At 33.8% G+C, this 27,037-nt stretch overlaps 1 protein-coding gene across 3 annotated transcripts in view; it reads left to right on the top strand.

Moving 5' to 3' along the window:
• LOC148273995 (uncharacterized) overlaps positions 1 to 27,037 on the top strand; it is a 131,059-nt gene that overhangs the window by 42,798 nt on the left and 61,224 nt on the right. The window contains exons 1-3 of one of the 3 annotated variants that reach the window (XM_088237775.1): positions 7,205 to 7,282; positions 10,884 to 12,503; positions 19,433 to 19,590. In XM_088237775.1, coding sequence (XP_088093901.1) covers positions 11,027 to 12,503; positions 19,433 to 19,590 — 1,635 coding nt within the window. In that variant the 5' untranslated portion in view covers positions 7,205 to 7,282; positions 10,884 to 11,026. Of the gene's footprint in view, positions 1 to 7,204; positions 7,283 to 10,883; positions 12,504 to 19,432; positions 19,591 to 27,037 lie in introns of those variants that run through there. The other 2 variants (XM_088237772.1, XM_088237774.1) reach the window with 2 other exon arrangements.

The following is a 27,037-nucleotide window of genomic DNA, read 5'->3' on the forward strand; positions in this document are numbered from 1 at the left end:
GAGGTTTGAAGTTTATTAATGTCAGAACATTTAGTTAATTATCTATATTGATATTTTTTTTTGTTAGTCTTTATACGTATACTTACGTATATTACTTAATCACATCACTTATTCGAACACGTTTTAATACAACAATAACGTTTAATTATTTTATTTAAAAAAATAATTTTTGTTCTATTATTTTTTTATATGCTAATATGTCTTCTTGCCCATACTGATCATCGTGGTTTCGGATGTGACAGGGTTTAAAGAACACCCTGTATATATTGATATGTATAAAAAGTGTAAAATAAAATAAATGTATTAGTATATTATTATTAATGGATGAAATTAGACAGTATATTACCGTTATGAAAAAAAACGGTAAATTACCATTTTACCACAGAATGGTAATTTACCGTAAAACACCAGGGTAATTTTAAAACTTAACTTCTCTCGTTACGCTCCCAATGTTATTGTAAGGTCAGTTGAAGTTCAATCTCCTTTATTTTAAAATCCTTTGTTTTACAAGGTGAATGTATTACTGGGACGAAATTAGACCGTTAAGTAAAGCATTATCACAATTAATAGCTTAGCACGGGATAGCTAAACTTGTCAGTATTTAAAACAAATAACGCCTTTCGCAAATGGTAACTATTTATTTATTCAACTACTTATGCTTTCAACAAAAAATAATAATTATTTATTTAATTTAATTTATTTGATTTAATAGCATAATTATACATTTTTACAATTTAAAAAAAATTTCACTTCTTATATTTTTACTAAAACTAAAATCCCACCAAGCCACTTTTTGTAGCTTGTTGGTGAAGATTATATTTATACTGACTTAATAATATTATTTACATTTATAAAAACAATGAATAACATATAAAAATGAACAGCCGGAAAGATCAGAATAAACATGTTTATGCAAACAATAATATATAAATTTATTTTTTAAACACAAGAAAATATATGAAAAAATAAAATATTTACACCTAAGCTACTATTCATATATAAACTCTTGATCGAGTAGCCACTCTCTTATTTTGCTCTTGTTACAATGTGAGTTAAATTTAAGTTCTTTTGGTAATAAATTAAAAATTCTAGGTACTAAATATTTGAGAGTTCTATTTCCATATTTATTACATACTTTTGGTACTACCAAGCCATCATTAGACGTGAAGCGTGTATTATGGTTATGTTTGAGAGGAAACTTGAATGTATTACTATGAAATTGTTCCAAAATGATGCAAAGCCACAGTAGTCCTCGAACAGGCAGAGTTTTGATTGTTTTGTACAGGAGATCATTATTACTTCTTTGTTCGTAAATCTCTGCAGGTACAATTTGCTTAACTATAGAATACTGTAGACCCTGGATCAATAAAAAACAAAATGCAAAACACTTGTGTATATAAACAAAATGAACAACGTAAACCTTAAGAGGATATGCGATAGAAGGGTGATTTAATTTAATCATCATCATTCCAGGCCGGCACTATTAAAAAATTAAGTAATACTAATTCTCTCCGACTAGATTTTTTTCCGACATTCTTCCTTAAAGGTTGTGTGGAACTGATCAAAAAACCCCTCTGTTTTTTGTATAATCTTTCTTTTAATACGGGGGTCTTCTCAGAAACATGGAAGACGTCAAAAGTAACACCTATGCAGAAGAGTGTATCTAAGTCATCAGTAAAAATTACAGACCTGTAGCTGCTCTTTCTGCACCAGCGAAGGTATTTGAAATTATCATATGTAGAATCGTCACTTCCCGAGTAGAGCCATTTATTATTGATGAACAACATGGGTTCAGGAAAGGCCGCTCGGTTGAAACCAATCTAATGGTTTTTACAAACTACGTCGCGGAAGCTCTGGATGCAGGACATCAGGTAGACTGTTCATATAATGACTTCGCCAAGGCCTTTGATACTGTCGACCATGATGTCTTATTAAATAAGCTGTATGAGATCGGTTTCTCGGATGGTATGTTAAAATTAATGGCGAGCTATCTCCAAAACAGAAACTAATACGTCTCCTACGGTCTATTCGCTTCAGAGTGTTTCCATACTTTCTCGGGTGTCCCGCAAGGCTCTAACCTGGGTCCATTGTTGTTCTCAATTTTCATTAATAATATTTAAAATGTAATTTTGAACTCGCGTTTTCTGTTGTTTGCGGAAGATTTTCCTTCCGCTATCTTAATTTTTAATCTATTATCTCTAAATCCTTTGCACAAATTTTAATTCAATACTTAGTCTGTATATGATAATCGAGGCCCCAAAGTTTAGTCTAAATTTGAAACGGCGTAATCTGCCGGTCGAAAAGTAATAAGGTCTTTTCGTGTGTTTTTATTATTTTCGTTTTATAATAAGCGAAATATTACGATAATAACGGTATTAATATTTTTTTTCGTGCGACGTCGGAAAAATTTTCTAGAAAGGTTGAAAAAATGCATATTTTGAATTACCCGAAAACGAGACGTTTCGCGCCCTGTAAAGAAGCGAAGTCAGCAGTCATAACGCGTGACGTCAAAATGACGCGATGTCAACTGCGGGCCGTTTTGTATGTTCTCATTTTTAAACCCAAAAATTATGAATTAAAACTTGTGTTGAATACATTGATAGTTATATCATTAGAATCGTAAAAATCCGCTCTAAATACATATTCTATTTTAAACGTTATTCCAGACCCAATTATATTTTAGTTATAAAACTTAAGTATATTTCTTAATAGAAATACCTTTAGAAAATATTGTTTTTATCTAATTTATGTTTTATTATTTCGCAATTTTTAAAAAACATTCGTTTTGAAATGGCAATATCGTACGAATTTCTTGTTTTTTGTGCGCTTTACCGGACTACAGTCTTAACTCAATTTCGTTCAAAATGGTCTGTTGGACAAAAACGATCTAAAGCGACGACTTGTCTATAAATATTTGAACGCACTCAAAATACGGCCCCAGACGCCAGACGCCAGTCGCGACGGGCGCCTAAGGAGAAACTCCATACAAGAGAAATTACTGCAGAATGCAGTATGGTACCTACTTCCTACGCATATTATACGCGTTCAATCCACATACGTTACGGTAAATTACCTATATAAAGACCACTCGCCAATCAATCTATATTCTCCACGCTTCACTCCTTCAGTTCTTTTTTACTAAAGAAAAGTGGGTACTTGACGGATTGATTAATTTATTCGCTTGTTGCTTCTACAAATGGAAGGTACACGGCGAAAACGGGTTCTGAGATACAATAATAGTAATATTATATTTTAGTAATATTTTTTTAGTTGATAATAATATAATCCAGATATTTCAATAATACTACTGCAATTAGCGCATAATATGATATACTAGTCCGCAGCTTACTAGAATACTGTTACATCATTTGGGAGCCTTCTGAATCAAACTACATCCTTGAAATAGAAAAGGTTCAAAAGCGATTTTTGCGATACTTATATAAATACACGCGTACTGAGAACTCTTTACAACTCCTTGGTGTGAAGTAGACTCGAGAGTGGCTCGATGATTTGGGGGCCACATGAACTGAAGTACTCTCTTATGATAGAGAAAATCCAAAAGGAGATATCTCTACATGAGAGAGTGCGGGTTTTATCCTTGGCTCTACCCGACCGAGTTTCTTCAGGATATGCTCGGCTACAACAGTTTAGAGACTAGAAGGAATGTGTATTTGACTACACATTTTTATCGATTGTTGCGCGGTATTGTCGATAATCCTGAGATTATGATGAGCATTAGTTTGTATGTTCCTGATAATCATCTAAGACAGCGTCAGCATAGATTGTTTCATATTTCGATATATAGGACCACCCTGCCGTGGGAAGGGCTACCGCTATGCTGAACAACATCGCTCTGGATGTTGATCTGTTCCATGTATCCGAAGGGGTTTTTCGGAGCAGGATTCTCCTACTACTTTGACACGAGTCTCTTTCATGTATTTTTTTATTTTTATAATATGTTTGTAATGTAGCTGATCAAGCAAATAATAATTGCACAAAAAGCTTTAATAAAAATTATCTTAAGAGTCCCATTCAGAACTAGCTCCCTCGGTTTATTTGAAAATCCTAATGTTAAATCTATAAAAAAACTTTGTTACTATACGCACGTAAACATTATTCTCTACCTTTCGTTACAAATACAAGAGTTACTAGATACTCCACCCTGATGCTGCAAAAAAATTAATGTAACCTTCGGTCAAAGAGGATTGACCTACTACTTCGGTTAAAGTGTACAATCTACTTCCATTATCCATAAGGACAATTAGTAAGTTCTTACAATATAAAATTGCTATTCAGAAATGGATAGTGGAGGTGGGTTGCGCACGGATCGATGAGTGGTTCAAGCCAAATAGGTAAAATGTATGCACTGTTTATGAAAAAAATTTAATCGGTCTGTTTAAATTAGTTATGTTTTTTGTGATTATTTTAGTTTTTTATTGTTTATCATGTTAATGAAAATTAGGTTGATTGGATTAATTTCGTTTTATTTGAGTGTTATTATTATGTTAACTTTGTTATATAGCTAATTTAAGGCATGTTTCATATTTTGTAAAATGTTTTCATCAGCACGGGACACCCCAGTGAGGGAACATTATTCTGTTTAAAAAAAAAGAATACAAACAATGTAAAAGTATAAATAAATAAAATAAAATCTAGATATTTCAATAATACTACCGCAATTAGCATATAATATGATACAGTAGTCCGCAGCTTACTGAAATACTATTCCATCATTTGGGAGCCTTCTGAATCAAATTCCATTCTTGAAATAAAAAAGGTTCAAAAGCGATTTCTACGATACTTATATCTTAAAGAAAATAATCAATATCTATTCTTGTACCATCATTATTTCTAGCAGGGATGCTGGATTACATCACCCTCGAATCTCGTCGTCAAATTTTTCTTGGGAAACATTTCTACAAGCTGATTTCTGTAGCTCAATTACGAATAACTATCGACGTGCTACTAAGCGACGTGATAACAATTTCTCACCACAGTTGTTTATCGTATTCGCGATCACAATGGAACACCCGTGGACACCTAATATTAAATGTCGAAATTTTTACGTTTCGCGACGTATAATCCTGCTGCGCAATCACATATTTGAATTTCACCGGTATAAATATGGAAAATATTCCAAAACTGCTATTTTCATATATTTATTTATTATTTATCAAGCTATTCGTTGCATTTAGCATGCGGTTGGCTAGCCAAAAAATGACAAGAAAAGCAGTCGCCATAGTAATTGTAATTTAATTATCACTTTTTTGTATTAGATACTCCTTACTATTTTGCAAATGCAATATTTTGTATTATTTGTTATAGTAAACGCCGATTTTTCGCCAATGAACTGTATTTATTTACGAGGAAAACCAAAAACAAACCGACCATTTGTTGACTTTGATTTTGATTTAAGATTACACACGCGTTGACTTATGACTGCGATAACTTAAGCATGCTCATTATTGTTCATTGTGATGGCTCAAATGCTTAGCATGTTTTTAAGCACGTCGATAGTTATTTGTGATTGAGCTACTGAATGCGTTCAAAAGATCAGGGGTGGGCCAAAATGATCAGACCCGAGATTTACTTTCCTTTGTCCAGAGTCTGTGCGATCTACCAATTATTTAACCTGAGTTTTATATCGATTTAATTGTTTTTTTATCTTTATAATGCATGCAATAAAAACATAAATTCAAAATGGGATTGCCCTGAACTCATCTCTCATCAACTTTAGGGTGCCTGGAAGAATGACTAGACAGGTGCCACCGTTTTGTAGCAACAATTCACGGACAGTGTATACTTGTAATGCCGTATTAAATAGACTTCATGAACTCGGCAATAGTCATTCCCACGTATCTGATATATTTAGTGTAGGCTATTGTTCCTATAGAACAAACCCTTTGAACTTTTTAAAGATGGTGAATTGTAATTATATTTATTTATTCATGCATTTCATAATATACACAGTTTTTTGTTCACTTTGCCCAGCTGTATGAAACAGTACTTATGATTTTCTTGTTGTATTACTGTAGAATGTTTTATTATTTAAACTTTCTACTGAATATGCTGTATAATTTTTAGGTGAATTTTTTTAATATCAATCTTGTATATTTTTTTTTTATAAATCTTGGGTATAATAAAGTGACCAACATATTTTTATCAAAAAGAGCAAATCATCTTCAGAAGATTGGGTTGGAATAGTTATAATTTGATTGATTAATGTATTTTGTTATTGTATAATTTCTTTAAAATATATGTATTTCAAGTAATTAATAATGTGTACATATATTAATATTTCATACTCGATTTTTTTAAAAATATTTTTATTTTTAAGCACTCTTTATACCACATATATGTAAATGGCAGAAATGCCGTATATAAATAAATAAGGAAATTTATGTTTAAAAAAAAATATTTAAGCCAAATATGTAGTATTATAAATGTTTGTAAAAGACAGATTTGCCGTTTATGTTAATAAAATAAAATAAATAAATAAATATGATTAGACAAATGAATCAATCAATGCAATTTTCGAGATTCGTTTACTATATGGAAAAACACAGGACCAAATTGAAAATAATCCTGAGAAACAACTTAGTGTGAGCATCAGCGTTGTCAACTCTACCGATGTGTCGGTAGATCTACCGATTTTGGAAGCAAACTACCGATTTAAAAAATTCTGAACAATACGTTATTTTTATGACATATAACATTTATATATCCGATTTCCCGTAGGGCTGAACTCTCTCATTCTCAAATTACTATATTCTAACCAACACCCGAGCCAAGCATTGCACTGTGTTGTTCCGTACATATTACCAACGTTTCATTCTTGTTTATCGGCGTTTTTATATCTTACATATTCAAGATCTTGTTACATAATGTATCTACACACGTACGCCCACTTGGCCGTAGACAATGCATATCTGCATCTACATGGTGATTCGATGGAATGTGACAGTTTTAAGGCCGCAGAGGTGCGATCATAAATACATATCTTCAGATTTATCCGTTATTTACTCAAACAGATCGATACTCTACTCGGATTAAGATATCGTCGCCGTTCAGGCAACGTGATACTCTGCGCTATTACCAAATCAGATCTTGGTATTATTTTCTAAGCGAATTTCACGTGTCCAAAATAACTAGTGTTTTAGATAAATCTAGTAACAATATTTTGAGTTTGTCCAATTTTTTGTAGACAAGGACTGGATTCAACTCCCTGGGAAGCTGTTTATATTAACATATTACAACATAGATGAAGAACATTTAAGATAAGGTAATATAGAAGTCCAGGCATCTACAGGGCTTATGACCTGTCAATGGCTGGTTTAAGTGGCTACTTTACACACTGTGTAACATTCACCATTCTGCCTATATTTGAACATCTATATTCCTTCAATTCTTTCATCTGTTGATGTTTGTGAAGTTAAAGAGCTGAAACCTTTATTTATGCGGGTGAGATTCATCTAATTGAATTATTTCACCTACATACTAGGCAATGCTTGCTCAGAATTTATTGAAAGTCAAATTACTGTTTTTCACCAGCAACAAATAATTCAAATTTTCTCAACTTTTTTTGTAAGTAACCTTGGTAACGTTTTGCCAACTTTTTTTTATTCTAAGAGGTTTTTGAAAGCCATACTCGAGCCAGAAATTTAAGATTTACTCTATTTCAAAATAAAAAAAAAACAATTTTGGATAAAAAAGTCTAGGCATCTACAGGGCTTATGACCTGTCAATGGCTGGTTTAAGTGGCCACTTTACACACTGTGTAACATTCACCATTCTGCCCATATTCGAACATCTTTATTCCTTCAATAGATGCCTAGACTTCTATATTACCTTCTCTTAAATGTTCTTCATCTCTGTTGTAATATGTCAATATAAACAGCTCCACAGGGAGTTGAATCCAGTCCTTGTATACAAAAATTTGGTCAAACTCAAAATATTGTTGATAAATCCACCTGGTCCATGAAGAAGTATAGAAATTGAAAAAAGAACATTTTCAGGCGTTGCCTAGTATGTAGTTGAAATAATTCAATTAGATGAATCTCACCCGCATAAATAAAGGTTTCAGCTCTTTAACTTCACAAACATCAACAGGTGAAAGAATTGAAGATGAAGGAATATAGATGTTCAAATATGGGCAGAATGGTGAATGTTACACAGTGTGTAAAGTGGCCACTTATAAACCAGCCATTGACAGGTCATAAGCCCTGTAGATACCTAGACTTCTATATTTTTTATTACTCTTACAAATTGTCTTAATTTTTAATATTATTTCCATTTGTAAATACTCACCACAAACTACAAACTTTAAAATATCTTTTTTTCACTTAAATTTTAATTTTTAAATAACTTTCATTTATGTTTTTCTTTTTCCTTCTCTTTTTTATACTTTCATAATTAACCTTAAATATGATTGCTTTATAATATGGAAACTTCACTGGTCCATTAGAATTAAGTCTAATTGTGTAAAATATTAAACTTTGTAACTGTACTGTATGTTTCCTAAATAAAAGAAAAAAAAAAAAACTACCTCATCTTAAATGTTCTTTATCTCTGTTTTATATGTCAATATCAACAGCTCCCCAGGGAGTTGAATCCAGTCCTTGTCTACAAAAATTTGGGCAAACTCAAAATATTGTTCAGAATTTTAAATTCAGAAGTTTACCATGAGGAACGTTCCCCTGAAGTTTCGTGGTCTGGTTCTGGAACACCGTGTATAGCATTGACCCCCACTTTCCAGAACATGTATTGGTAACCTATCTCTTTTTTCTTGTTGATTTACACTGTTCCTTCATTGAACATATTGTCCCGTGGTGACAACTTGCAGCTAAAATGTTCTTAAGCATTTTTATTAATGCGTTCCTCCTTTACTTCCCACTCGCTCCTGGCACACCATTGTAATATTATGTAAACTCAAACATTCATCTTACCTACGGCATCTAGAAAGCCGTTATTATTCAATCTTCCACTGCAGGAGGTAAAATCATAAAGTCTGGATGTCAAGTTCGGAGACAGCTTATTCAAAAAAGAGAAAAGACTTTCAAAGCATATACGAGTATAATGATATTTTTGCTATGTTTTTTGCTATGCAAGTATATATATTTTTTTTACTATGACTTTAAGTATGTTTCTTACTTTGTACTCTGTTTATACTACAAATTTTACTGGGTTTTTTTAGTATTTTTTTATATATTTATTTATATATTTTTTTATGTTTTTTTTTACTATGTTTTCACTACATTTTTTACTGTGTTTTACTACATTTATAACTAGGTTTTTACTTCATTTTCTATTATTTTTTTACTACATTTTTTACTATGTTTTTACTTCATTTTTTGACTATATTTTTAACTTTGTCCACTACCTTTATAATTGTTTCTATACAGGGTGTTCTTTAAACTCCGTCGCATCCGAAACCACGATGATCAGTACGAGAAAGAAGACATATTGGCACATAAAATTTTTTTTTTAGAACGACGAAAATTAAAAAAAATAAAATATAAAAAAAAACAAATGGTTGCTAACTTCTGCAGGGAAGAAGCGAAGGGAGCGCGGTTGCGCTGTTGATGGTGTATCAGACTCCTCCTCCTCTCTCCTCGTTTCTCCCCTGCAGAAGTAAGCAACCATTTGCTTTTTAAAAAAATTATTCGTTCTAAAAAAATAATTTTAATGTGCTAATATGTCTTTCTGCTCATACTGATCATCGTGGTTTCGGATGTGACAGGATTTAAAGAACACCCTGTATAATGATATTTTGGCTATGTTTTTTTTAAATACGTTTTTTGCTATACACGTTTATTGTTTTTATTTTACTATGACTTTAAATATGTTTCTTACTATGTACGAGTATTCTGTCTTTACTACGCATATTACAGGGTCTTTAAATATTTTTTTGTACATTATTAATTTTAATAAAAAAATATGTTTTTTACTATGTTTTCACTACATTTTCTACTATGTTTTTACTACATTTATTCATTATCATCATCATTCCCTTTCCGCACCTAATGGTGCATAGGACACTGCATTGGGATACCAATTGCAGCGTATCTTAATCTTACGTAAAGGTAAGATGTCTTATGCTTCAGGTACCAGTACAGGGACTATGAAATATTCCATTGCGATAACCCCTCTTAAATAAATATTTCATATCAACCATGTTGGGAATCAAACCCGAGACCTCTTGCATGGTAGGCAAACGTGCTGACCATTACACCACGAGGTCGACTACATTTATTACTATGTTTTTACTACATTTTTACTATGTTTTTACTTCTGTTTTCACTCCGTTTTTATCTTTGTCAACTACCTTTACTATTGTTTCTATATAATTGATTACTGTTTTTATATATATATATATATATATTTTACTGTCTTTGAACAGGATAAATAACCCTAGTTAGATAGTCAAAGCAACTTTGTATAAATTATAATTTTGTGTGTGTAATATAATATGATAATAAATAAATAAATATAATTATACTCTGACGTATGAGACAATTTTTTCAGCTTCTTTTCTAATGTATTTTTTTACGTATTTTATTTTTGCACCACAACAGACCAGGAGGCCTAATTACAGTGGTGAATTACATCACAGAACACCCAGACTTGAGAAAAAGCACATATACTTTTTTATGTTCTCACCGGGAATCGAACTCGGAACTTTCCGTGTGTGAGTCAAGCGTCTTGACCACTACACCACGGAGGCCGCCTTTTTTCCTTCAAACTATCCATTTATGGATTGGAGATTTGAAAAAAATTATGATAATTTTTTAATGTTAAAAACAACGAACATTTTTTGTAATCCTACAAACAAATTCGATTCTGACTACAACATTTTTTTAATAAACATTTTTCTTTTTTTACAGGAAGTACGACAGATCTCACTCCAACGCTAATTGGAATCTATGATTCTCTCTTGGAGCCTCCTCTTCAAGCTGTTGATCCGAAAATATTTCCAGAAACTAAAGAAATCAAGGCAACCTCAAAAGGGGATGAGCTGAAAAGAAAAATGGCACCACCTATTTCAAACCCCCCGTCCAAAGACCCCAGATTAATTGCTGGCGGTGTTAAACTTCCGGGTTTTGCAAAGGATGAGAGTCCCACGTTACCCAGTCAACCGCCACCACCCGCCTCTAAAGACCAAACATCTAAAATGAGTTACGTCAGTCGTTTTAAAAGTTTCGCACTTAGAAAGAACAGTAGTGCCAATCAGGAGGACATCAAAGATGCGGGTGTTGAAGGAAGCAGCTTTGAAATTCAAAAATCTCTGCAGCATAGACTGAGCGAAAAAGAAGTCGAAGAAGATACGAGTGTAACAAAAGTTAAAGTGTGTCCAGACGATCGTGTAAGTGTTATAACTAAACTCAATAGTGAAGTGATCGCGAAAGTGGAAACGAATAGAAAACACTGGTTAGATAAGTGCAACAATAGTTCAAATAGCTTCGATAACTTGTCACCGAATGTTAAAAGAATGCTCAATAGCGCCGGTGCTGAGAACGCCCATCCTAAATCGTCCATAGTACAGCCTAAAAAGCCGTCGAGTCTAGCAACTGTTGGAAGATCTTCGTGCAGATCGAGACAGTCCAACATTCCTCTTATAGGCGCAACTTCTAAAATAACGCAATCAGGCGTTGAAATTGTTCCCACAGTGGATTACGGAAGACCGAGTGAGTTGACATCCAGTTTGACGAGAATCAATGTGCGTTCGAATCACCAGGGGTCGACCAACACTAACCATTCATTTGTATCTCCGCCGAAATCCGGGTTGATGCATCGCGTAGCCAACGAATGGTCTTCAGTCACAAACGTGTCGACTTTTTCCCCAGAAAAATCGATAAAATCGGTCAGCTCTGATGTCGAAGACGGAAACGGATCGATATACGACGTGCCGTCGAATTCATCTTCGATCTATGATGTACCAACGAGTATTAAAAAACCATTGAAGACAGAAATTAGCAGACCAGAAAACAAACTCAAGAGAAAACTAGAAGATACACAAAGGGAATCTAATTATGATTTTGTTATGATAGACTCTCCAGATAAAGGTTCAAACGATTTTGTGATGGTAGATTCTCCTGTTAAATCAAAATTTGAAGAGAAAGATGTGGCCACATCGGAAGCAAAACCAACTTTTGATAAATGCGAGATTTCTGAACCTGCACAAAATCCAAATACTTCAACGCTGTATTCTCCAAGCTGCGGAAGTGTTTCCAATCCAAGCGCTCCTGCCCAATTGAACGGACAAGTTGGCAGATCCAATTTGACCAGTTTGTCGAATGTGCCGAGGCCTCTGTCCATGAGTTCGATAGCTTCGTCCAGTTCTACTTCGAGTAGTGGGGCCCAGAATAAAGGGGTGAACTCGGCGTACTTGGCTTCTATCGAGAGTTTGGACGACCACAGCGACGCTGACAACAGCGTCGTTTTTGCTAAAAACTCGAGGCTTGCCCAGGCCGAATCCAAGATAACCAGAGACACGATGGATGGAGGTAAAAATATTTTGTTTTATCATCATCACCTTATCCGTTGTAGTGCATAGGGCACTGCATTGCTACACTAATTGCAGCGTTATTTTATTTTTTTGGTCGTACGAAGGTAAAATGATCAGTCTTTTGCTTTATAAGCCAGTCCAGGGGCTGAAATATTTCCGTGCAAAATAGCTTGTCAAATAAATATTTCATGATATTATTGTCAGATTTGAAAAAAGTAGGCGATTTCAATAGTCTAGCTGACTAGATGATATTAAATAAATTAAGTCTGAATTTAAAAAAAAAACATCAATCAAATATCGTATATGCGAACTCGTATTAACATATTACAACAGAGATGAAGAACTTTTTAGAGACGGGAATATAGAAGTCAAGGCATACACAGGGCTTATGACCTGTCATTGCCCTGTTTAAGTGGCCACTTTATACACTGTGTAACATTCACAATTCTGTCTATATTTAAACATCTATATTCCTCCATCTTCGATTCTTCCATCTGTTGGCGTTTGTGAAGTAAAATAGCTGAAACCTTTATCATGTGGGCGAGATTCACCCGACTGAACCATTTCACCTACTTGGAAACGCCTGAAAAGAATTATTAAATTTTTATACTTCTTCTTATACCAGTAAGTTTAATCAAAAATGTTTTAAGTATGTCCAAATGATTGTAGACCAGGTCATAAGCCCTGTAAATGTACTGAATCGTCTACATGCGCTGGGTAATAAACATTCGGATTTAGGTGACATATTTTTATTGAAATTTCCATCTTATAAACAATTACTTGTAAAACATTTTAGTGTGGAATCAATATTTTAATTATGTTCTTTCTAAGTAAGCATTGAAAAAGTTGTTACTGTAGATACTCCACTGTAAATACTTATGTATGTATGTAATGCAAAAGGTACTTGTACCGTTAATTCTTGAAAAAATAAAATAAATGCCTAGACTTCCATATTCCTTCTTAAAAATGTTTTTTCTCCCTTATACAACAAATTTAGATCTTAAGTCCCTAGAGAGGAAATCCAGCCTGTCTACAAACATTTGGGCATACTCAAAACATTGTTGATCAAAATATTATTATTTTAAAACTTTGTAAAAAAAAATTTAACCGGGTTGTGGTCCCGTGGCTAGTGTCTCGGACTCACGGACCAAAGGTGAATCCTACTCTACCCCAACTTGATGCCATTTTCTAATAGTGAGTTATTTACAACTCGTTGAAAATGGCCCTCAAAATTAAATATTCGGGTAAATCATAAGAACGCAAATATTTCTTTTCTTTTTAAAAAAAAAGGCAAATATACTTAAATTGCTCTAATAAAATACATTTAATGATTCTTTTTTCTATTGCTAAGTGAACAAATAAAAATTGGGCACAATAATGACTCACAGAGCGTTATCAAATCGAAGTAGCGTTTACACGAGGACAATAAAATATCGCCCTGTTCCAGAATCCACGTGTGAACAGCAGTTTGGAGGACTTTTCCTAGAGCATGAATTATGTCATACCCAAAACCCGTACGACTTTTGCTCAGAGACATCTCTCATTTATCGCACCGAGTGTTCAATATTTTGGAAGAGCGTATTAAGCTCTCAAGGACAAAAGAGAAAGTAGTTAAGGACTGGATTTTTCTTAGTGGGAGGGATTTAAGTGGGAAACTCTTGATGATTTTCCGAATGTTTGAGTTTACTGTTTACCATATTGATGTGCCATATATATGTTATTTAAAATTATTTTCTGTGTTTCTGATCATATATTATATTTGTGGTGATATACTCATGTGTCTGTGTCAACTAATTGCTAGTCCCATCTCAATACAGGACTTTTAGTCCCATGGAATCTGTCATGTCTCAAATAATGTACAATGAACTTATGTATGTAAATAAATAAATCAATTGTTAAGTCCCCTTCGTGCTGCTGTGGATATCCTAATCAGTCTTCTGAAAACATCCTGTGGTCTTGTCCATTTCCCTCTCTCTATGATTACCGAATGGAGCTTTTCGCTACTATCCGTGGCCCTGTTACTGGTCCTGTCGGATATACAGATCTGGTGGCTTCCAAAACTAATTTCGAGGCGTTTAAAAAGTTTTGTTTTCATTTCGGCGAATTCGTCCAATCAGTTTAATCCCAGTCAGTGAAGAATTCGCTTCCCTCTTTTCTCAATCCAATGAAGTGCATATTATGGACTATTGGATTACCTTCTTGCTACCAGATTACAGAGAGCTTCTTCGGGCAGCTTTTCTCGTTCGGCAACGAGCAACTGTTCCGTGTATGTGGGCACCGCCGAGGAGCCTATGTCCTCAGGTGCGGTGTGCGGTATGGGGTGGCCATGAATGAACCAAAATCTTATGTCTGGTCATGTCAAAAGCAGTATGAATGTGAAAGAAGCTAGGAATGTATTGTAACGAGTCATTTTAGATGCGTCGGAACTTTTGTTCGATAAACTTTTATTTTTATATAACCTTATCCCAGGTTCGTGGAAATGTGGTGGGGTTGCCAGGCTGAGGAAGGTGTTGACTGCATTCTTAATCCATATTGGTCGGAGGGAGTCGGAGAATTTGTTGTCGGATGTAGAAGGACGTAAGCTGGTTGCTTGTTTTACTAGTAATGACTTGGGACCTAGGATATAGAGATTTTGGTATTATTTATGTTTTCTCTGGATATTCATTGTTTACCTTTAAGACTGAAAAAGCACACATTATGATAAAACTGTAAATACTTTTAAATATCATTATAAAATACATAATTTACTGCCTTAGAACGGGGAAGCTATCCCTAGTTAGGCAGTTTAGATGAACCAACAGCAAAAATGATAAATATGTATGCTTACTTTTACTACTGAATTAATTTGTTGCATAAATAATTACTTGTATATTGCTGTAATAAATATGTAAAATAATAAAAATTAAAAAAAAATAAAAAAAGCCCCGTACTGACAGCATCTTGAATTTTCGCTAACAGACCTGCGTTATCGGAACATAACTTCGGCAACACCGCGACATTTTTATCCTTCTTGTCTCTCTCGAAAAAGGAAACAACCGCGAGCTGCAAGAATTCCTGCACGTGGTCAGCTAAAAGAAAAAATGTAATCAGGAATTAACTAATTGAGAGGGGTCAGCACGCTGACATAAGTCTTGAATATTTTTTTTTTTGTAACGTAGTTCTCCAAAACAGATTTTTGACAAGTTTTGTGTTTCTTATGTCATCTAGGCCTCCACAAAACCCCCACCATTTCGATATTCTTTTTCCACCATGTGAAATCACCAAGGATAGACGGATAGACAAGAATAGACGTGTACTAATAGTAGTAGTACTATAGTTTTGTCTTCGTGTGAACGCTACTTAATCAATATATTTATAATTAGGTCAAATTAATGATGAACGATAACCAGATTTAACAATATTTTTTAACTCATTGAGTCATAGATTTTTATTTTAGTAAAAAAGAAAAAATTACTATCGAGTGTAAAAAATAAATAAATTGAAAACCCTTTTCCAGGGTCTCAATTATGAACGCTATCTTCATCTGTTTATATCAAGACGGTATACTTAACTTCTGTACTATCTTACCTCGTTATGTTCTACCGACTTGTCATATCGACATCATATGATCGAAACAAACCAATGAACGACCGCAAAAATTAGTCCGTGTTCCTTACTTCATTAGCATTTATATTTTAAATAGGCTCTGTAATAGAAAGTGCCCACTTTAAAGGGATTATAAACTCCAATAAATCCCAATTCAAGGAAAAGAAGCTCGCTTGAAAATGATTTTTATACGACTTTTAACCATTGTCAAAACGATATGCTTAACGATCGTCTGCATTTATCTACTGAGGTAGTACGTAGCGATTACGAAGCCGGCTCTCGATACGTTCTCTCAGAAAGATAGTAAAACAGATGGAAAAAATATAATAACTAAATTTATTTTTAACAGTGGTAGCTTTCTAACGCCTAGATACCCTTATATGTTGATAAAACAGAACCTAGCGACATTATTTTTTGCATCTAGGCGTTTGTTTTATTAAACTGACAGTTATGTCGGAATTTAATTCGACTTCAAAATTTACTTATTTCTCTCATAGGCTTTTAAGAAAAAAAGTGCAACCTCATAACGATTAAAAATTTAAATAAATCATAATTACCGGAAAAATTCCTCGGCGGAGCAAAATTTTTGACAGTTTCAATGCGTAGATAAATGTAGCGAGGGGTTCTAGATCCGTTGGTATAAACTGATGTACATACATCAAAACTTGATGGTGGGGGGATCGGTAGTATATCTTTTTAGTCGGGCGGAAGAATTTTTTCTTCAACTATGACGTCATACTGAAGCTATCTTATTTTAGAGCGTAGTTACATTATGTATGCCGTGACGTTCGCTTTTCCTTGTTTCATATCGATGTACCTACCTTGACAAACTTGAAGGTGGGGGGCCGGTTGTATATCTTTGTAATCTTTATATAATGAATGATTTTTTCTAAGCGTCTCTTCAAAGAAAATCTCCAGCATTTAAAGAAAAGTTTATAATGTGAGTAATATTAGATGTGATTCATTAAATGTATCATTTAAATCCACCCAATAAAAGTCACCGCTCACAAATTGCAATCTTAACAAACCATAGTAAATGACACATTATGAGTGCAATGTTTATTTCAAGATTACGAAGAATTATCGTCGGAGAACTGATTAAACTTCAGAGCAATAAATAATTCCCTAGAAAAGCCCCTAAGCTCTTTTGCATAGAACAAAAGCGTTCCAAATTTTTGGTTTCGTTTTAGTTTGATTTTTAGTTTAACACAAACGTGTAATGGACGGCTTTTGTTTGCAATAGGGTATTTTCACAAATCAGGAATAACGTTAAAAATATAATGCATATTTAGAGCAGATTTTTACGATTCTAGTGATATAACTATCAATGTTTTAATCCACAGCAACCTATGGAATAGCTGGCTGGGGGGGTTTCGCGGCATCCATTTTCAAGCCCTGTTATAATTTCACAGAAATCATTCAAAACGTCATACGTGCCGTTTGTACCACAGAACGCGAAACGTCTCGTTTTCGGGTAATTCAAAATATGAAATCATCCAACGTCAATCGAATAAAATATTAATACTGTTACCAGCGTAATTTTTTGCTTATTGAAAAAAAAAAAAATAAATAAACGCGAGAAGACCAGATTCTCACCCCAAGTATCTTCAGCCCGTTGTATTGCTGTAATCTGTAGCTAAGTTCGTGGTCAATAATCACAGAATGGTTTTTCTCCATATTAGGTTATTACTCTAAGGATAAAACTTTTACATGTTTTTACATACATATAAATACAGACAAGTATTTTAAGTAAGTTGCAAAAATTCGTACCCATTAGTACTAAATGCACTCTTGTACAAGCATTACTACTACCCATTCTAGATTACGCTGATGTTTCCATGACTGATTTAAGCTGTGAGCAACTCGATAAACTTAAACGACTTCAGAACACATGCATAAGGTACATTTTTGGTCTTAGGAAATATGACCACATTTCTGATTATCGTAGGCAACTGAAATGGCTCAAAATTAGACAGCGGAGAGACTACCACTCCCTCTCACTTCTGTTCAATGTACTTCATAGTCCTAACGCTCCTATATACCTGTGTGAAAAATTTCAAGCTTATCAGTTCATGGTTTACCTCTTCGTTCTCATTCTCAAGGCACTCTCTTAATACCCATACACAATTCCTCTTTCTTCTCTAACTCATATAGTGTCCATGCGGCTCGACTGGAATCATCTCCCATTTACCATCAAAGATGTTACTACATTATCTCTGTTTAAATCACGTCTGAAGAAACATCTCCTTTCTCTTCCTTAATCTCTCCTCCTTTCCTTTTTCCTCTTTCCTCTTTCCTCTTTTTTTTCTTTTTCCCATTGAGTAATAGTTTTGATTTAAGGTAATTTATAAACAAATACGTTTATTTCTAATTTTATATATATTTAACTTTTTAATCTTTTTTTTTTCTATATAATATGTTCTGTAACTTGAATTATAAAAATAAAACTTTTATTTCATTGGTTGGTTGGAAGAAATTGCCATTTGGCAATAAGCTCGCCAATGTACAAATAACATTATGTACAAAAAGTTAAATAAATAAATAAATTTTTTACACAGAAGTAGCAAAAAAATATATAAAAAATCTTTAGAAGAAAATAAAAAATATCAAAAATCTCATCTTTACATATTAGTATAAAAGTGGAAAGAACAGAAGTGCATTTTTAAATATAAAGGTAGAAATGCATTTTACACAAAAAAGGAACAAAAAATAAAAATGAATTATTATTATTATTTTTTTTTTTTCTTATCCTATTTCTATTTCTTGTCCTATATTTATGTACATTTCTATTTAATATAATTTCACTTATAAAATACTTTGGCATGAGATTATTAAACACTTTATATATAAATACAAATACATTATACAATAGTCTTTTCTTTATTCCTATCCAGTTCAATTGTTTTCTCATTTTTTCACCACTATTATATTTGCTTTTTTTCAGTATAATTCTCATTGCTCTATTTTGTAGTATTTAAAACTTGTTTATGTCTCCCTCGTTAGCTAAATATAATATAGTAGAGCAATAGTCCCAATGAGGGGCAATTATTGTTTTGTATATAAGTTCTGCACTCTTTTTATTTATTTTTTAGATTATGAGTTAACAAAAGAAGTGTTAGAAGGCCACAGAAAAGATGGGCCGACGACATTGCCTCTATTGCTGGTAAAACGTGGATGATGAAAGCGGGTGATAGAATGGAGATGTTTGGAAGAGGCCTTTATCCAGCAGTGGAGAGAATAAGGCTGCAGAAGAAGAAGATATTTTCTGAACAATTGACCAAATGTTACTTCCAGCATTTCAGCTTTCAGGTACAGATATATTAACGCTATTCTTTCTGCCAGCCGCAGCCGGGGACGCCGCCCTGACGATGGCGGCGCGGTGCTCGACCCCGCCCCGCCCTCGCTACTGCGACCCCAGCCTCTCGCACCTGCAGAGGGTCTGCACGGAGATCGTTGACACCGAAGGGATATACGTCGAGGATCTGCGCCAAGTTGTCGAGGTGAGTGATTGCACACAGTGGCTCTCGGTGATATTCGAACAACGGCGCATTTGGATTTTTGTGTTGAATCTCTGTGAAATTATAATATATACAGGTGTTCTTTTAACCCTGTCACATCCGAAACCACAATGATCGGTAAATTGAAAAAATAACATTTTCAGGCGTTGCCTAATATGTAGGTGAAATAATTCAATTAGATGAATATCAATATTATTTTTGGTATGTGTATATATATATTTACATATTTATACACACACAATTCTGGGTTTTATCCCAAGGGGGAGTAGGTATATTATTATTTATATCACTACAGAGATGGGTAGAATTTTTGTTTCAAGATTATGGATATTCGAGCGTTTACAGGGCTGTCTTACAGGTCTTACAGGGTGTTACCTGTCATAGGTTGGGTTCAAGTGGCCACTTTTATGGGGAATGTTGTAGTATCTACATAAAAGTGGCCACTTGAACCCAACCTATGACAGGTCATAAGCCCTGTAAACGCTCGAATATCCATAATCTTGAAACAAAAATTCTACCCATCTCTGTAGTGATATAAATAAAAGATGAATATCACCTGCATAAATAAAGGTTTCAGCTCTTTAACTTCACAAACATCAACAGATGAAAGAATTGAAGGAATATAGATGTTCAAATATAGGCAGAATTGTGAATGTTACACAGTGTGTAAAGTGGCCACTTAAACCAGCCATTGACAGGTCATAAGCCCTGTAGATGCCTAGACTTCTATATTACCTTTTCTTAAATGTTCCTTATCTCTGTTGTAAAATGTTAAAATAAAAGTTAGTTAAATAAATATATTTAAAAAAAAAGATGTAATGTATGACAAGTAAGTAATACGTCTTAGTAACGAGCAATAGTGTTTAGATTCTACATAATGTGACTAAATATGTAGTTCCCGTCTCCTTAATCAGTTTACATTTTCATATTACTGCTCTTCATTAGTGTCATAACATCTATTTTTATAGCGGCAAAGACCTCTAACCCAACGGGACGCTTTTTCCAATGCCAGCTCGCTTTTAATTTATTTATATAAAAGCCTACCAGCCAGGAGCGTGCGGTGAAATTTTCGATTTGAGCAGTCATTTGGTACTAGGCACATACACACTGTAACGTCCTTTTGTGAGGAGGGTGAAAAGTGTCCAGATTTTCTTATAAAATGAAATAATGTCAACACTCAATGTATCAACGAATTTCAAAGATTTACATCGATTCAGCATCGGGTTTTATAATTTAGATTTTGTACATAGAAATTGACGTAAATGGTCAGGATTTAGACAGATGTAATGATAATCCATTATAAAGGTGGTAAACCATATATTTTAAATAAATAAAAAAATAAAATGGGGTGTTTAGGAAGCCTATAATTATGGACCAAAATACATCATTAGATTCCGTGTTCTGGCAAATTTAAACGGCAATACGATTGCAAATTTAATTACACAGTACTTACATGCCGTAGGGTTATGCTACCTAGATATAAAAGAACTACATCTTTGATTTTGTCACGTTACACGTTTCTCCGCTTGTCACGGGCGATCTTTTGCTTTTTCTAGAAATGCACAGTCTGACGTGGTATTGCCATGCCTGAATCTTAACGTAGCAAAAATATCATTTAGACTCGTGCTTAATCACGCGCTACTTAAAAAAAGGCTTAATTAAAAAAACCCGTTAGGGTTATAAAAGCAATATAATAAGGTCCAGTCTAGGTTACAGTAGTCATTTGCTTTTTCGAGTTGATTTTAAATAAGTCGCTAGTGTAATTTTTCTTTCTACATTTGTTTTTGTTATCTATTGTTATAATTTATTAATATTTTTTTTAAATAATGTGTGTTAATCTCCAATCACAAATGATTATCGACGAGCTTAAAAACATTCAAAGCATTTGGGCGATCACAATGAACATGCTTAAGTTATCGCGGTCATAAGTCAACGCGTGTGTAATCTCCAAGTCAACGCTCGTGTCGGTTTGTTTTTTGTTTTCCTCGTAAATAAATACATTTCATTGGCGAAACATCGGCGTTTATTATAAAAAATAATACAATATATTGCATTAGCAAAATAGTAAGGAGTGTCTAATACAAAAAAGTTAAATTACAATTACTATGGCGACTGTCTTTCTTGACATTTGGCTTGCCAACCGCCGGCTAAATGCAATAAACAACATGATAAATAATAATCAAATAAATGAAAATAGTAGTTTTGGAATATTTTCCAAATTTACACCGCTGAAATTCAAATATGTGATTGCGCAGCAGGATTATGCGTCGCGATACGTAAATATTTTGACATTTATTAGGTGTTGCCAAGCGTCAGGTTGGAGTGTAACAATATTAAATAATATAATAATCCCGATCTCTCGGATGTTCCATTGTGATCGCGAATACTATAAACAACCGTGGTGAGAAATTGTTATCACGTCGCTTATTAGCACGTCGATAGTCATTTGTGATTGAGCTACTGATGGTAAAATCCATGAAGTATCTACTCGTCTGCAAACATTTTGGTATTTTCTGAGTTATGTACGGAAAAAAACCTTTTAAAAACCTGCCTTGCCCTCCCTCCTTCAAAAGAGTTCCCGCTAGAAATTTTCACGGAAATAGACGACTCCCGCCGTGTGAGAAACATCTCTCGCTCGCACCGCCGCACTTTCCCACCGGCCAGAAAGAGCCGGCGACGGAAGTGACTTAAATTTGAAAAATAAAAAAGAATGCACTCAAATTTAGAATGCTGCATTCGATTTGACAGATTGAGTAAGCTGTATGAAGTTTGAATGGCGCCAGAAATTTGTTTCAAAATAAATATTTTGACGTGATGTTATTCATTTTTCGCCACGATGACAATAAATATGAAATAAATGGAAACAAACAAACGCCATATCGCTATGTCTTTTTGCATACAGACCTCGCTTCCCCTACATTCATACATCTTATGCACGCACGCCGATTACTCCCACTCTTGACATGTCCATCTTCCAAGTATTTGATGGACTTGATCGTGCCGTGTCTTTCTCTGTCTTCCTCGTATTCTGCATACTGCGTCATTCGCATCGTAGATATTTTAAGCCGTTATTTCGCTGTCCATTCGCTCTACATGTGTTTAAACATTTGAAAAAATGTATTAATTAATTACTCTAAAACTAGAATGCGAAATTGTGTAGATTGTTTTAAGTATATAAATAACAAGATTTATTGTTTATCAATAAGTGTGGATACATATTTTCTCCGATATAATTTAAAATGTGCAATTTAATAACATTATATTAATTAGTGTTGTGATGAACACAAAATATTGAATAAAAAACATGCTTGTTTAAAAATAAATTCTCGTAAATATATGACATTTTCTTACTTCTTAAATTTTCTTCATCTCTGTTGTAATATGTTAATATAAACAGCTCCCCAGGGAGTTGAATCCAGTCCTTGTCTACAAAAATTTGGACAAACTCAAAATATTGTTATTTATATACTTAAAACAATCTACACAATTTTACATTCTAGTTCTAGAGTAATTAACTATAAAAAAATACATTTTTTCAAATTCAAATTGCTCCTCGTTCTTGGAAGGACTATAATTAGTAAAATGCAACATTTTCAAAATGATTTGAAAAATATAAAATAATGCAACAAAGTATTTGAGTAAATGAATATTACATTTTCTTAACCCATTATACTTTTTTTTCATATACACAACCCTCTAATCCAACACCGAATTTTAAAAAACGATAGCACATTTATACAACATTTTTTTAAATCAACATTCCGTCGATTTTAAATGCGTTAGTGTGAATTGTCTGAACGCGCCAGCTTAATTTAAACCACCAGTATCGTATTAAAATAATATAACAAAATGTAAAAAGAACAATATTTTGAGTTTGTCCAAATTTTCGTAGACAAGGACTGGATTCAACTCCCTGGGGAGCCGTTTATATTAACATATTACAACAGAGATAAAGAACATTTAAGAGAAGGTAATTTAGAAGTCTAGGCATCTACAGGGCTTATGACCTGTCAATGGCTGGTTTAAGAAGGAATATAGATGTTCAAATATAGGCAGAATTGTGAATGTTACACAGTGTGTAAAGTGGCCACTTAAACCAGCCATTGACAGGTCATAAGCCCTGTAAATGCCTAGACTTCTAAATTACCTTCTCTTAAATGTTCTTCATCTCTGTTGTAATATGTTAAGTAAAAAGAACAATTAAAAGTTAGAAAGTGCTTTCCTAAGGAAAGACCCACTGTCGTCAAATATGTCGACATCCGAGGCGATGCGATTAAGTAGCAAGATTGCTCTACCAAACCTTATATAACGCATAACCATTGGCAGGTTGGTTCTGCATCGTGGTAGGTAAAACAATCGACGCTGTCTTTGTCGAAGATAGTTGTCAGGTACAAACAGACCTACATCCATCAGAATTTCTGAGTTATGTATGCGACCAGCAAATCACCTGGAAAAAGTGAACACCCAAATAAACCTACCTCCTCCTCCATAATGACCGATAGCCTAGCGTCCCCAGTAAAAAGTCGGTCGGGAAGAGCCGAGGATAATATCCACACTCCTTTAGGTACAGATAGCGCAGAAATTTCTTCAGCACTCTCTCCACCATCAAAGAGTATCGAGCCTCATGTGGCGACCAAATAATGGAACTAAACTCCAAACGACTTCTTACCAAGAAATTATACAATGTCCTCATAACCTGAGTATTAGAAAAGATCTTGGCATTTCTAAGAACAAAACCAAGCATTTTAAGGGAGTCATTACATTGATTAACTATATGAAGATTAAAAGATAACTGAGTGTCAAATACTGTCAAACAACACCCCGAGATCTCTGGACGTTGCCCTCTTAAGCCTTACTTTGTCCATGAGATAATTTCCAGTATTGTCCAGTGTTTACTTTACTTCATAGTGGGAACTTGATTTCGCGAACTACTTCCTTGGCTGTCAGCGATTTTGTCAATATGGCTGATATCCGCTCATATCAGCAATAATTTGTCATCAGTAATTTAGGCGTTTTGATAATCAATTTTGAGCACACAGGAAATGTGCGATTTCGTTTCAGCATTGTCCTCAATATGATAGTGGGTCAGCTGACAGTGGGCATTCATTTCCGGGTGAACTTGAAGTCCACGCATATTCCTGAAAACAATTCGAGAAAAATTTCGGATGTTTTAAAAGGGGGGCGTATCTCTTATAACTGGCTATGTTGAAAATACCAATGTTACCAAATACCTGGGACTATTTATTGACTCCAAACATTCATGGAGCCACCAATTTGAACACGTTAAATCAAAAATAGCACCCGTAACTGGCGTATTGCATAGACTTCGTGGCTTGCTTCCTCATTCCGTTTTGTTTGCCGTCTACTACGCTATGATTCATTCCCACTATCCTATCTATCATGTTTATTTATTTATTGACACTTTATATACATATACAATAAATATACATATAAGGACGGGCATATTGCCTTAAGGTAATTTCTTCCTACCTACCCAAACCGTTCAGTTTGAGAAAATTATAAATACATGGACATATTGAATCTTACAATTTTATACAAAAATTAAAAGCAAAGATTAACAAAAATAAATATATGCATAAAAAAAAAACACTTTACTATGAAGAGAGGAGAGGGGATGGGAAGGAATATGGGGTTTTGCCAGCAAAAATCAGATCTCAGAAATACAAGTTCTTCAGAACAGAGCTCTGAGAAACATTCTTGGACTGAAATGGGGATTCCCATGTCAAGGATATCTACCGACAGACAAAAATACTTCCTTTCAAGGTGATGCCAGTGCATGACATATCCAATACTATTTTATATGTCACAAACTTTTCTGCTCACACAAATTTAATATACGCATTTAGTCATGATATTCACAATCACAATACGCGTTACTCGGGGAATCTTCATGTGTCTAAGTTTCGCTCAACAAAGTTCGGCAGAAGGTCTCTGGAAAATATTGGCCATTTTGAATTTAATAAACTGCCCGATGAGCTAAAACACGAAAAGTCGAATAGGAAATCCAGAAGTGTCGCAATTAAAAAATATTACTTAAATCTTTTTGATAGTGATAGTTATTAATGTAATTTATATATACGGTGTAAAGTACTGTGTTTTATGTTTCTTATATAATATTTTCTTACTATTTCGGATGTATTAACTATGTGTAAAATTATGTATTGTCACAAAAATGATTTTTTTTTATGTACGGTCCCAAATGTTTTTTTTCATAACTCCTGGGAGTATAATATGTACTTTTTGTATCATATGTTTTATTAATAAAAAAAAATTTAAACAAAAGAAATATTTTGTGGAAGGGACGTAAAGAATTTACTTTCTAAATATTATTAAAAATGTGTACATAACCACTTACCGACTTTTCTATGTCTACCGGTTTCAAGACGTACCCGTCTCTTCGTCAGGACACCAACTAAACCAACATGCAAAACCCACTATACACCTTCACATATTAACATTTAGTAAAATGTTTGACGACAAAGTTTTTGCTTTAAATATTAATAATATTTAATCAGCGAGTTCGGCCTTAAAAGCAAAACATTATAAAAATCTAACAATTAAGTATAAAATCACATCCCTTAAAATTTATTGTTATTTTTTTTATTAAAAGAAATATTTGCGTTCTTATGATTTACCTAAATATTCAATTTTGAGGGCCATTTTTAACGAGTTGTAAATAACTCACTATTAGAAAATGGAATCAAGTTGGGGTAGAGTGGGATTCGAACCACGGACCTTTGGTCCGTGAGTCCAAGCCCTGTAAATGCCTAGACTTCCATATTCCCTTCTCGAAAACTTTTTCCTTCTCTGTTGAAATAAATTGATATTTTCTCTTTAAACAAAGATTATTTGATGCCAGTTATGAAGAGATTTAATTTTTCTTAAATTTGTAGTTAACAACTTTTGCCAAAAACCTGACGATATTATGTTCTCTAAATAAATAAATTAAACCCAATACGGCTATTGAATCAATTTTACAACGTAAGAGTTTTTAATATTCTGAAGAGTGCATCTGTGTTGTGTATACTTTATACAGAACATCCGGTACCCATTAGTTAACCCTTTCAGACCTGTAGCTCAATCACAAATAACCATCGACATGCCAAAAAGCGACGTGAAAACAATTTCTCACCATGGTTGTTTATTGTATTCGCGATCACAATGCAACATCCGTAAACGCCTAATATTAAATGTTAAAACATTAACGTTTCGCGGCGTATAATTCTGCTGTGCAATCAAATATTTGAATCTCACCGGCGTAATTTGGAAAATATTTCAAAACGGCTATTTTTATTTATTTATTTATTATTTATCATGCTATTCCTTGCATTCAGCCGGCGGTCGGCAAGCCAAATGTCAAGGAAAGCAGTCGCCATAGAAATACTTTGTAATTTAATTTTCACCTTTT

Source organism: Micrasema longulum, unplaced genomic scaffold, assembly GCF_059751315.1.
Source record: "Micrasema longulum isolate JH-2025_06_02 unplaced genomic scaffold, ASM5975131v1 h1tg001783l, whole genome shotgun sequence".
Classification (NCBI taxonomy): domain Eukaryota; kingdom Metazoa; phylum Arthropoda; class Insecta; order Trichoptera; family Brachycentridae; genus Micrasema; species Micrasema longulum.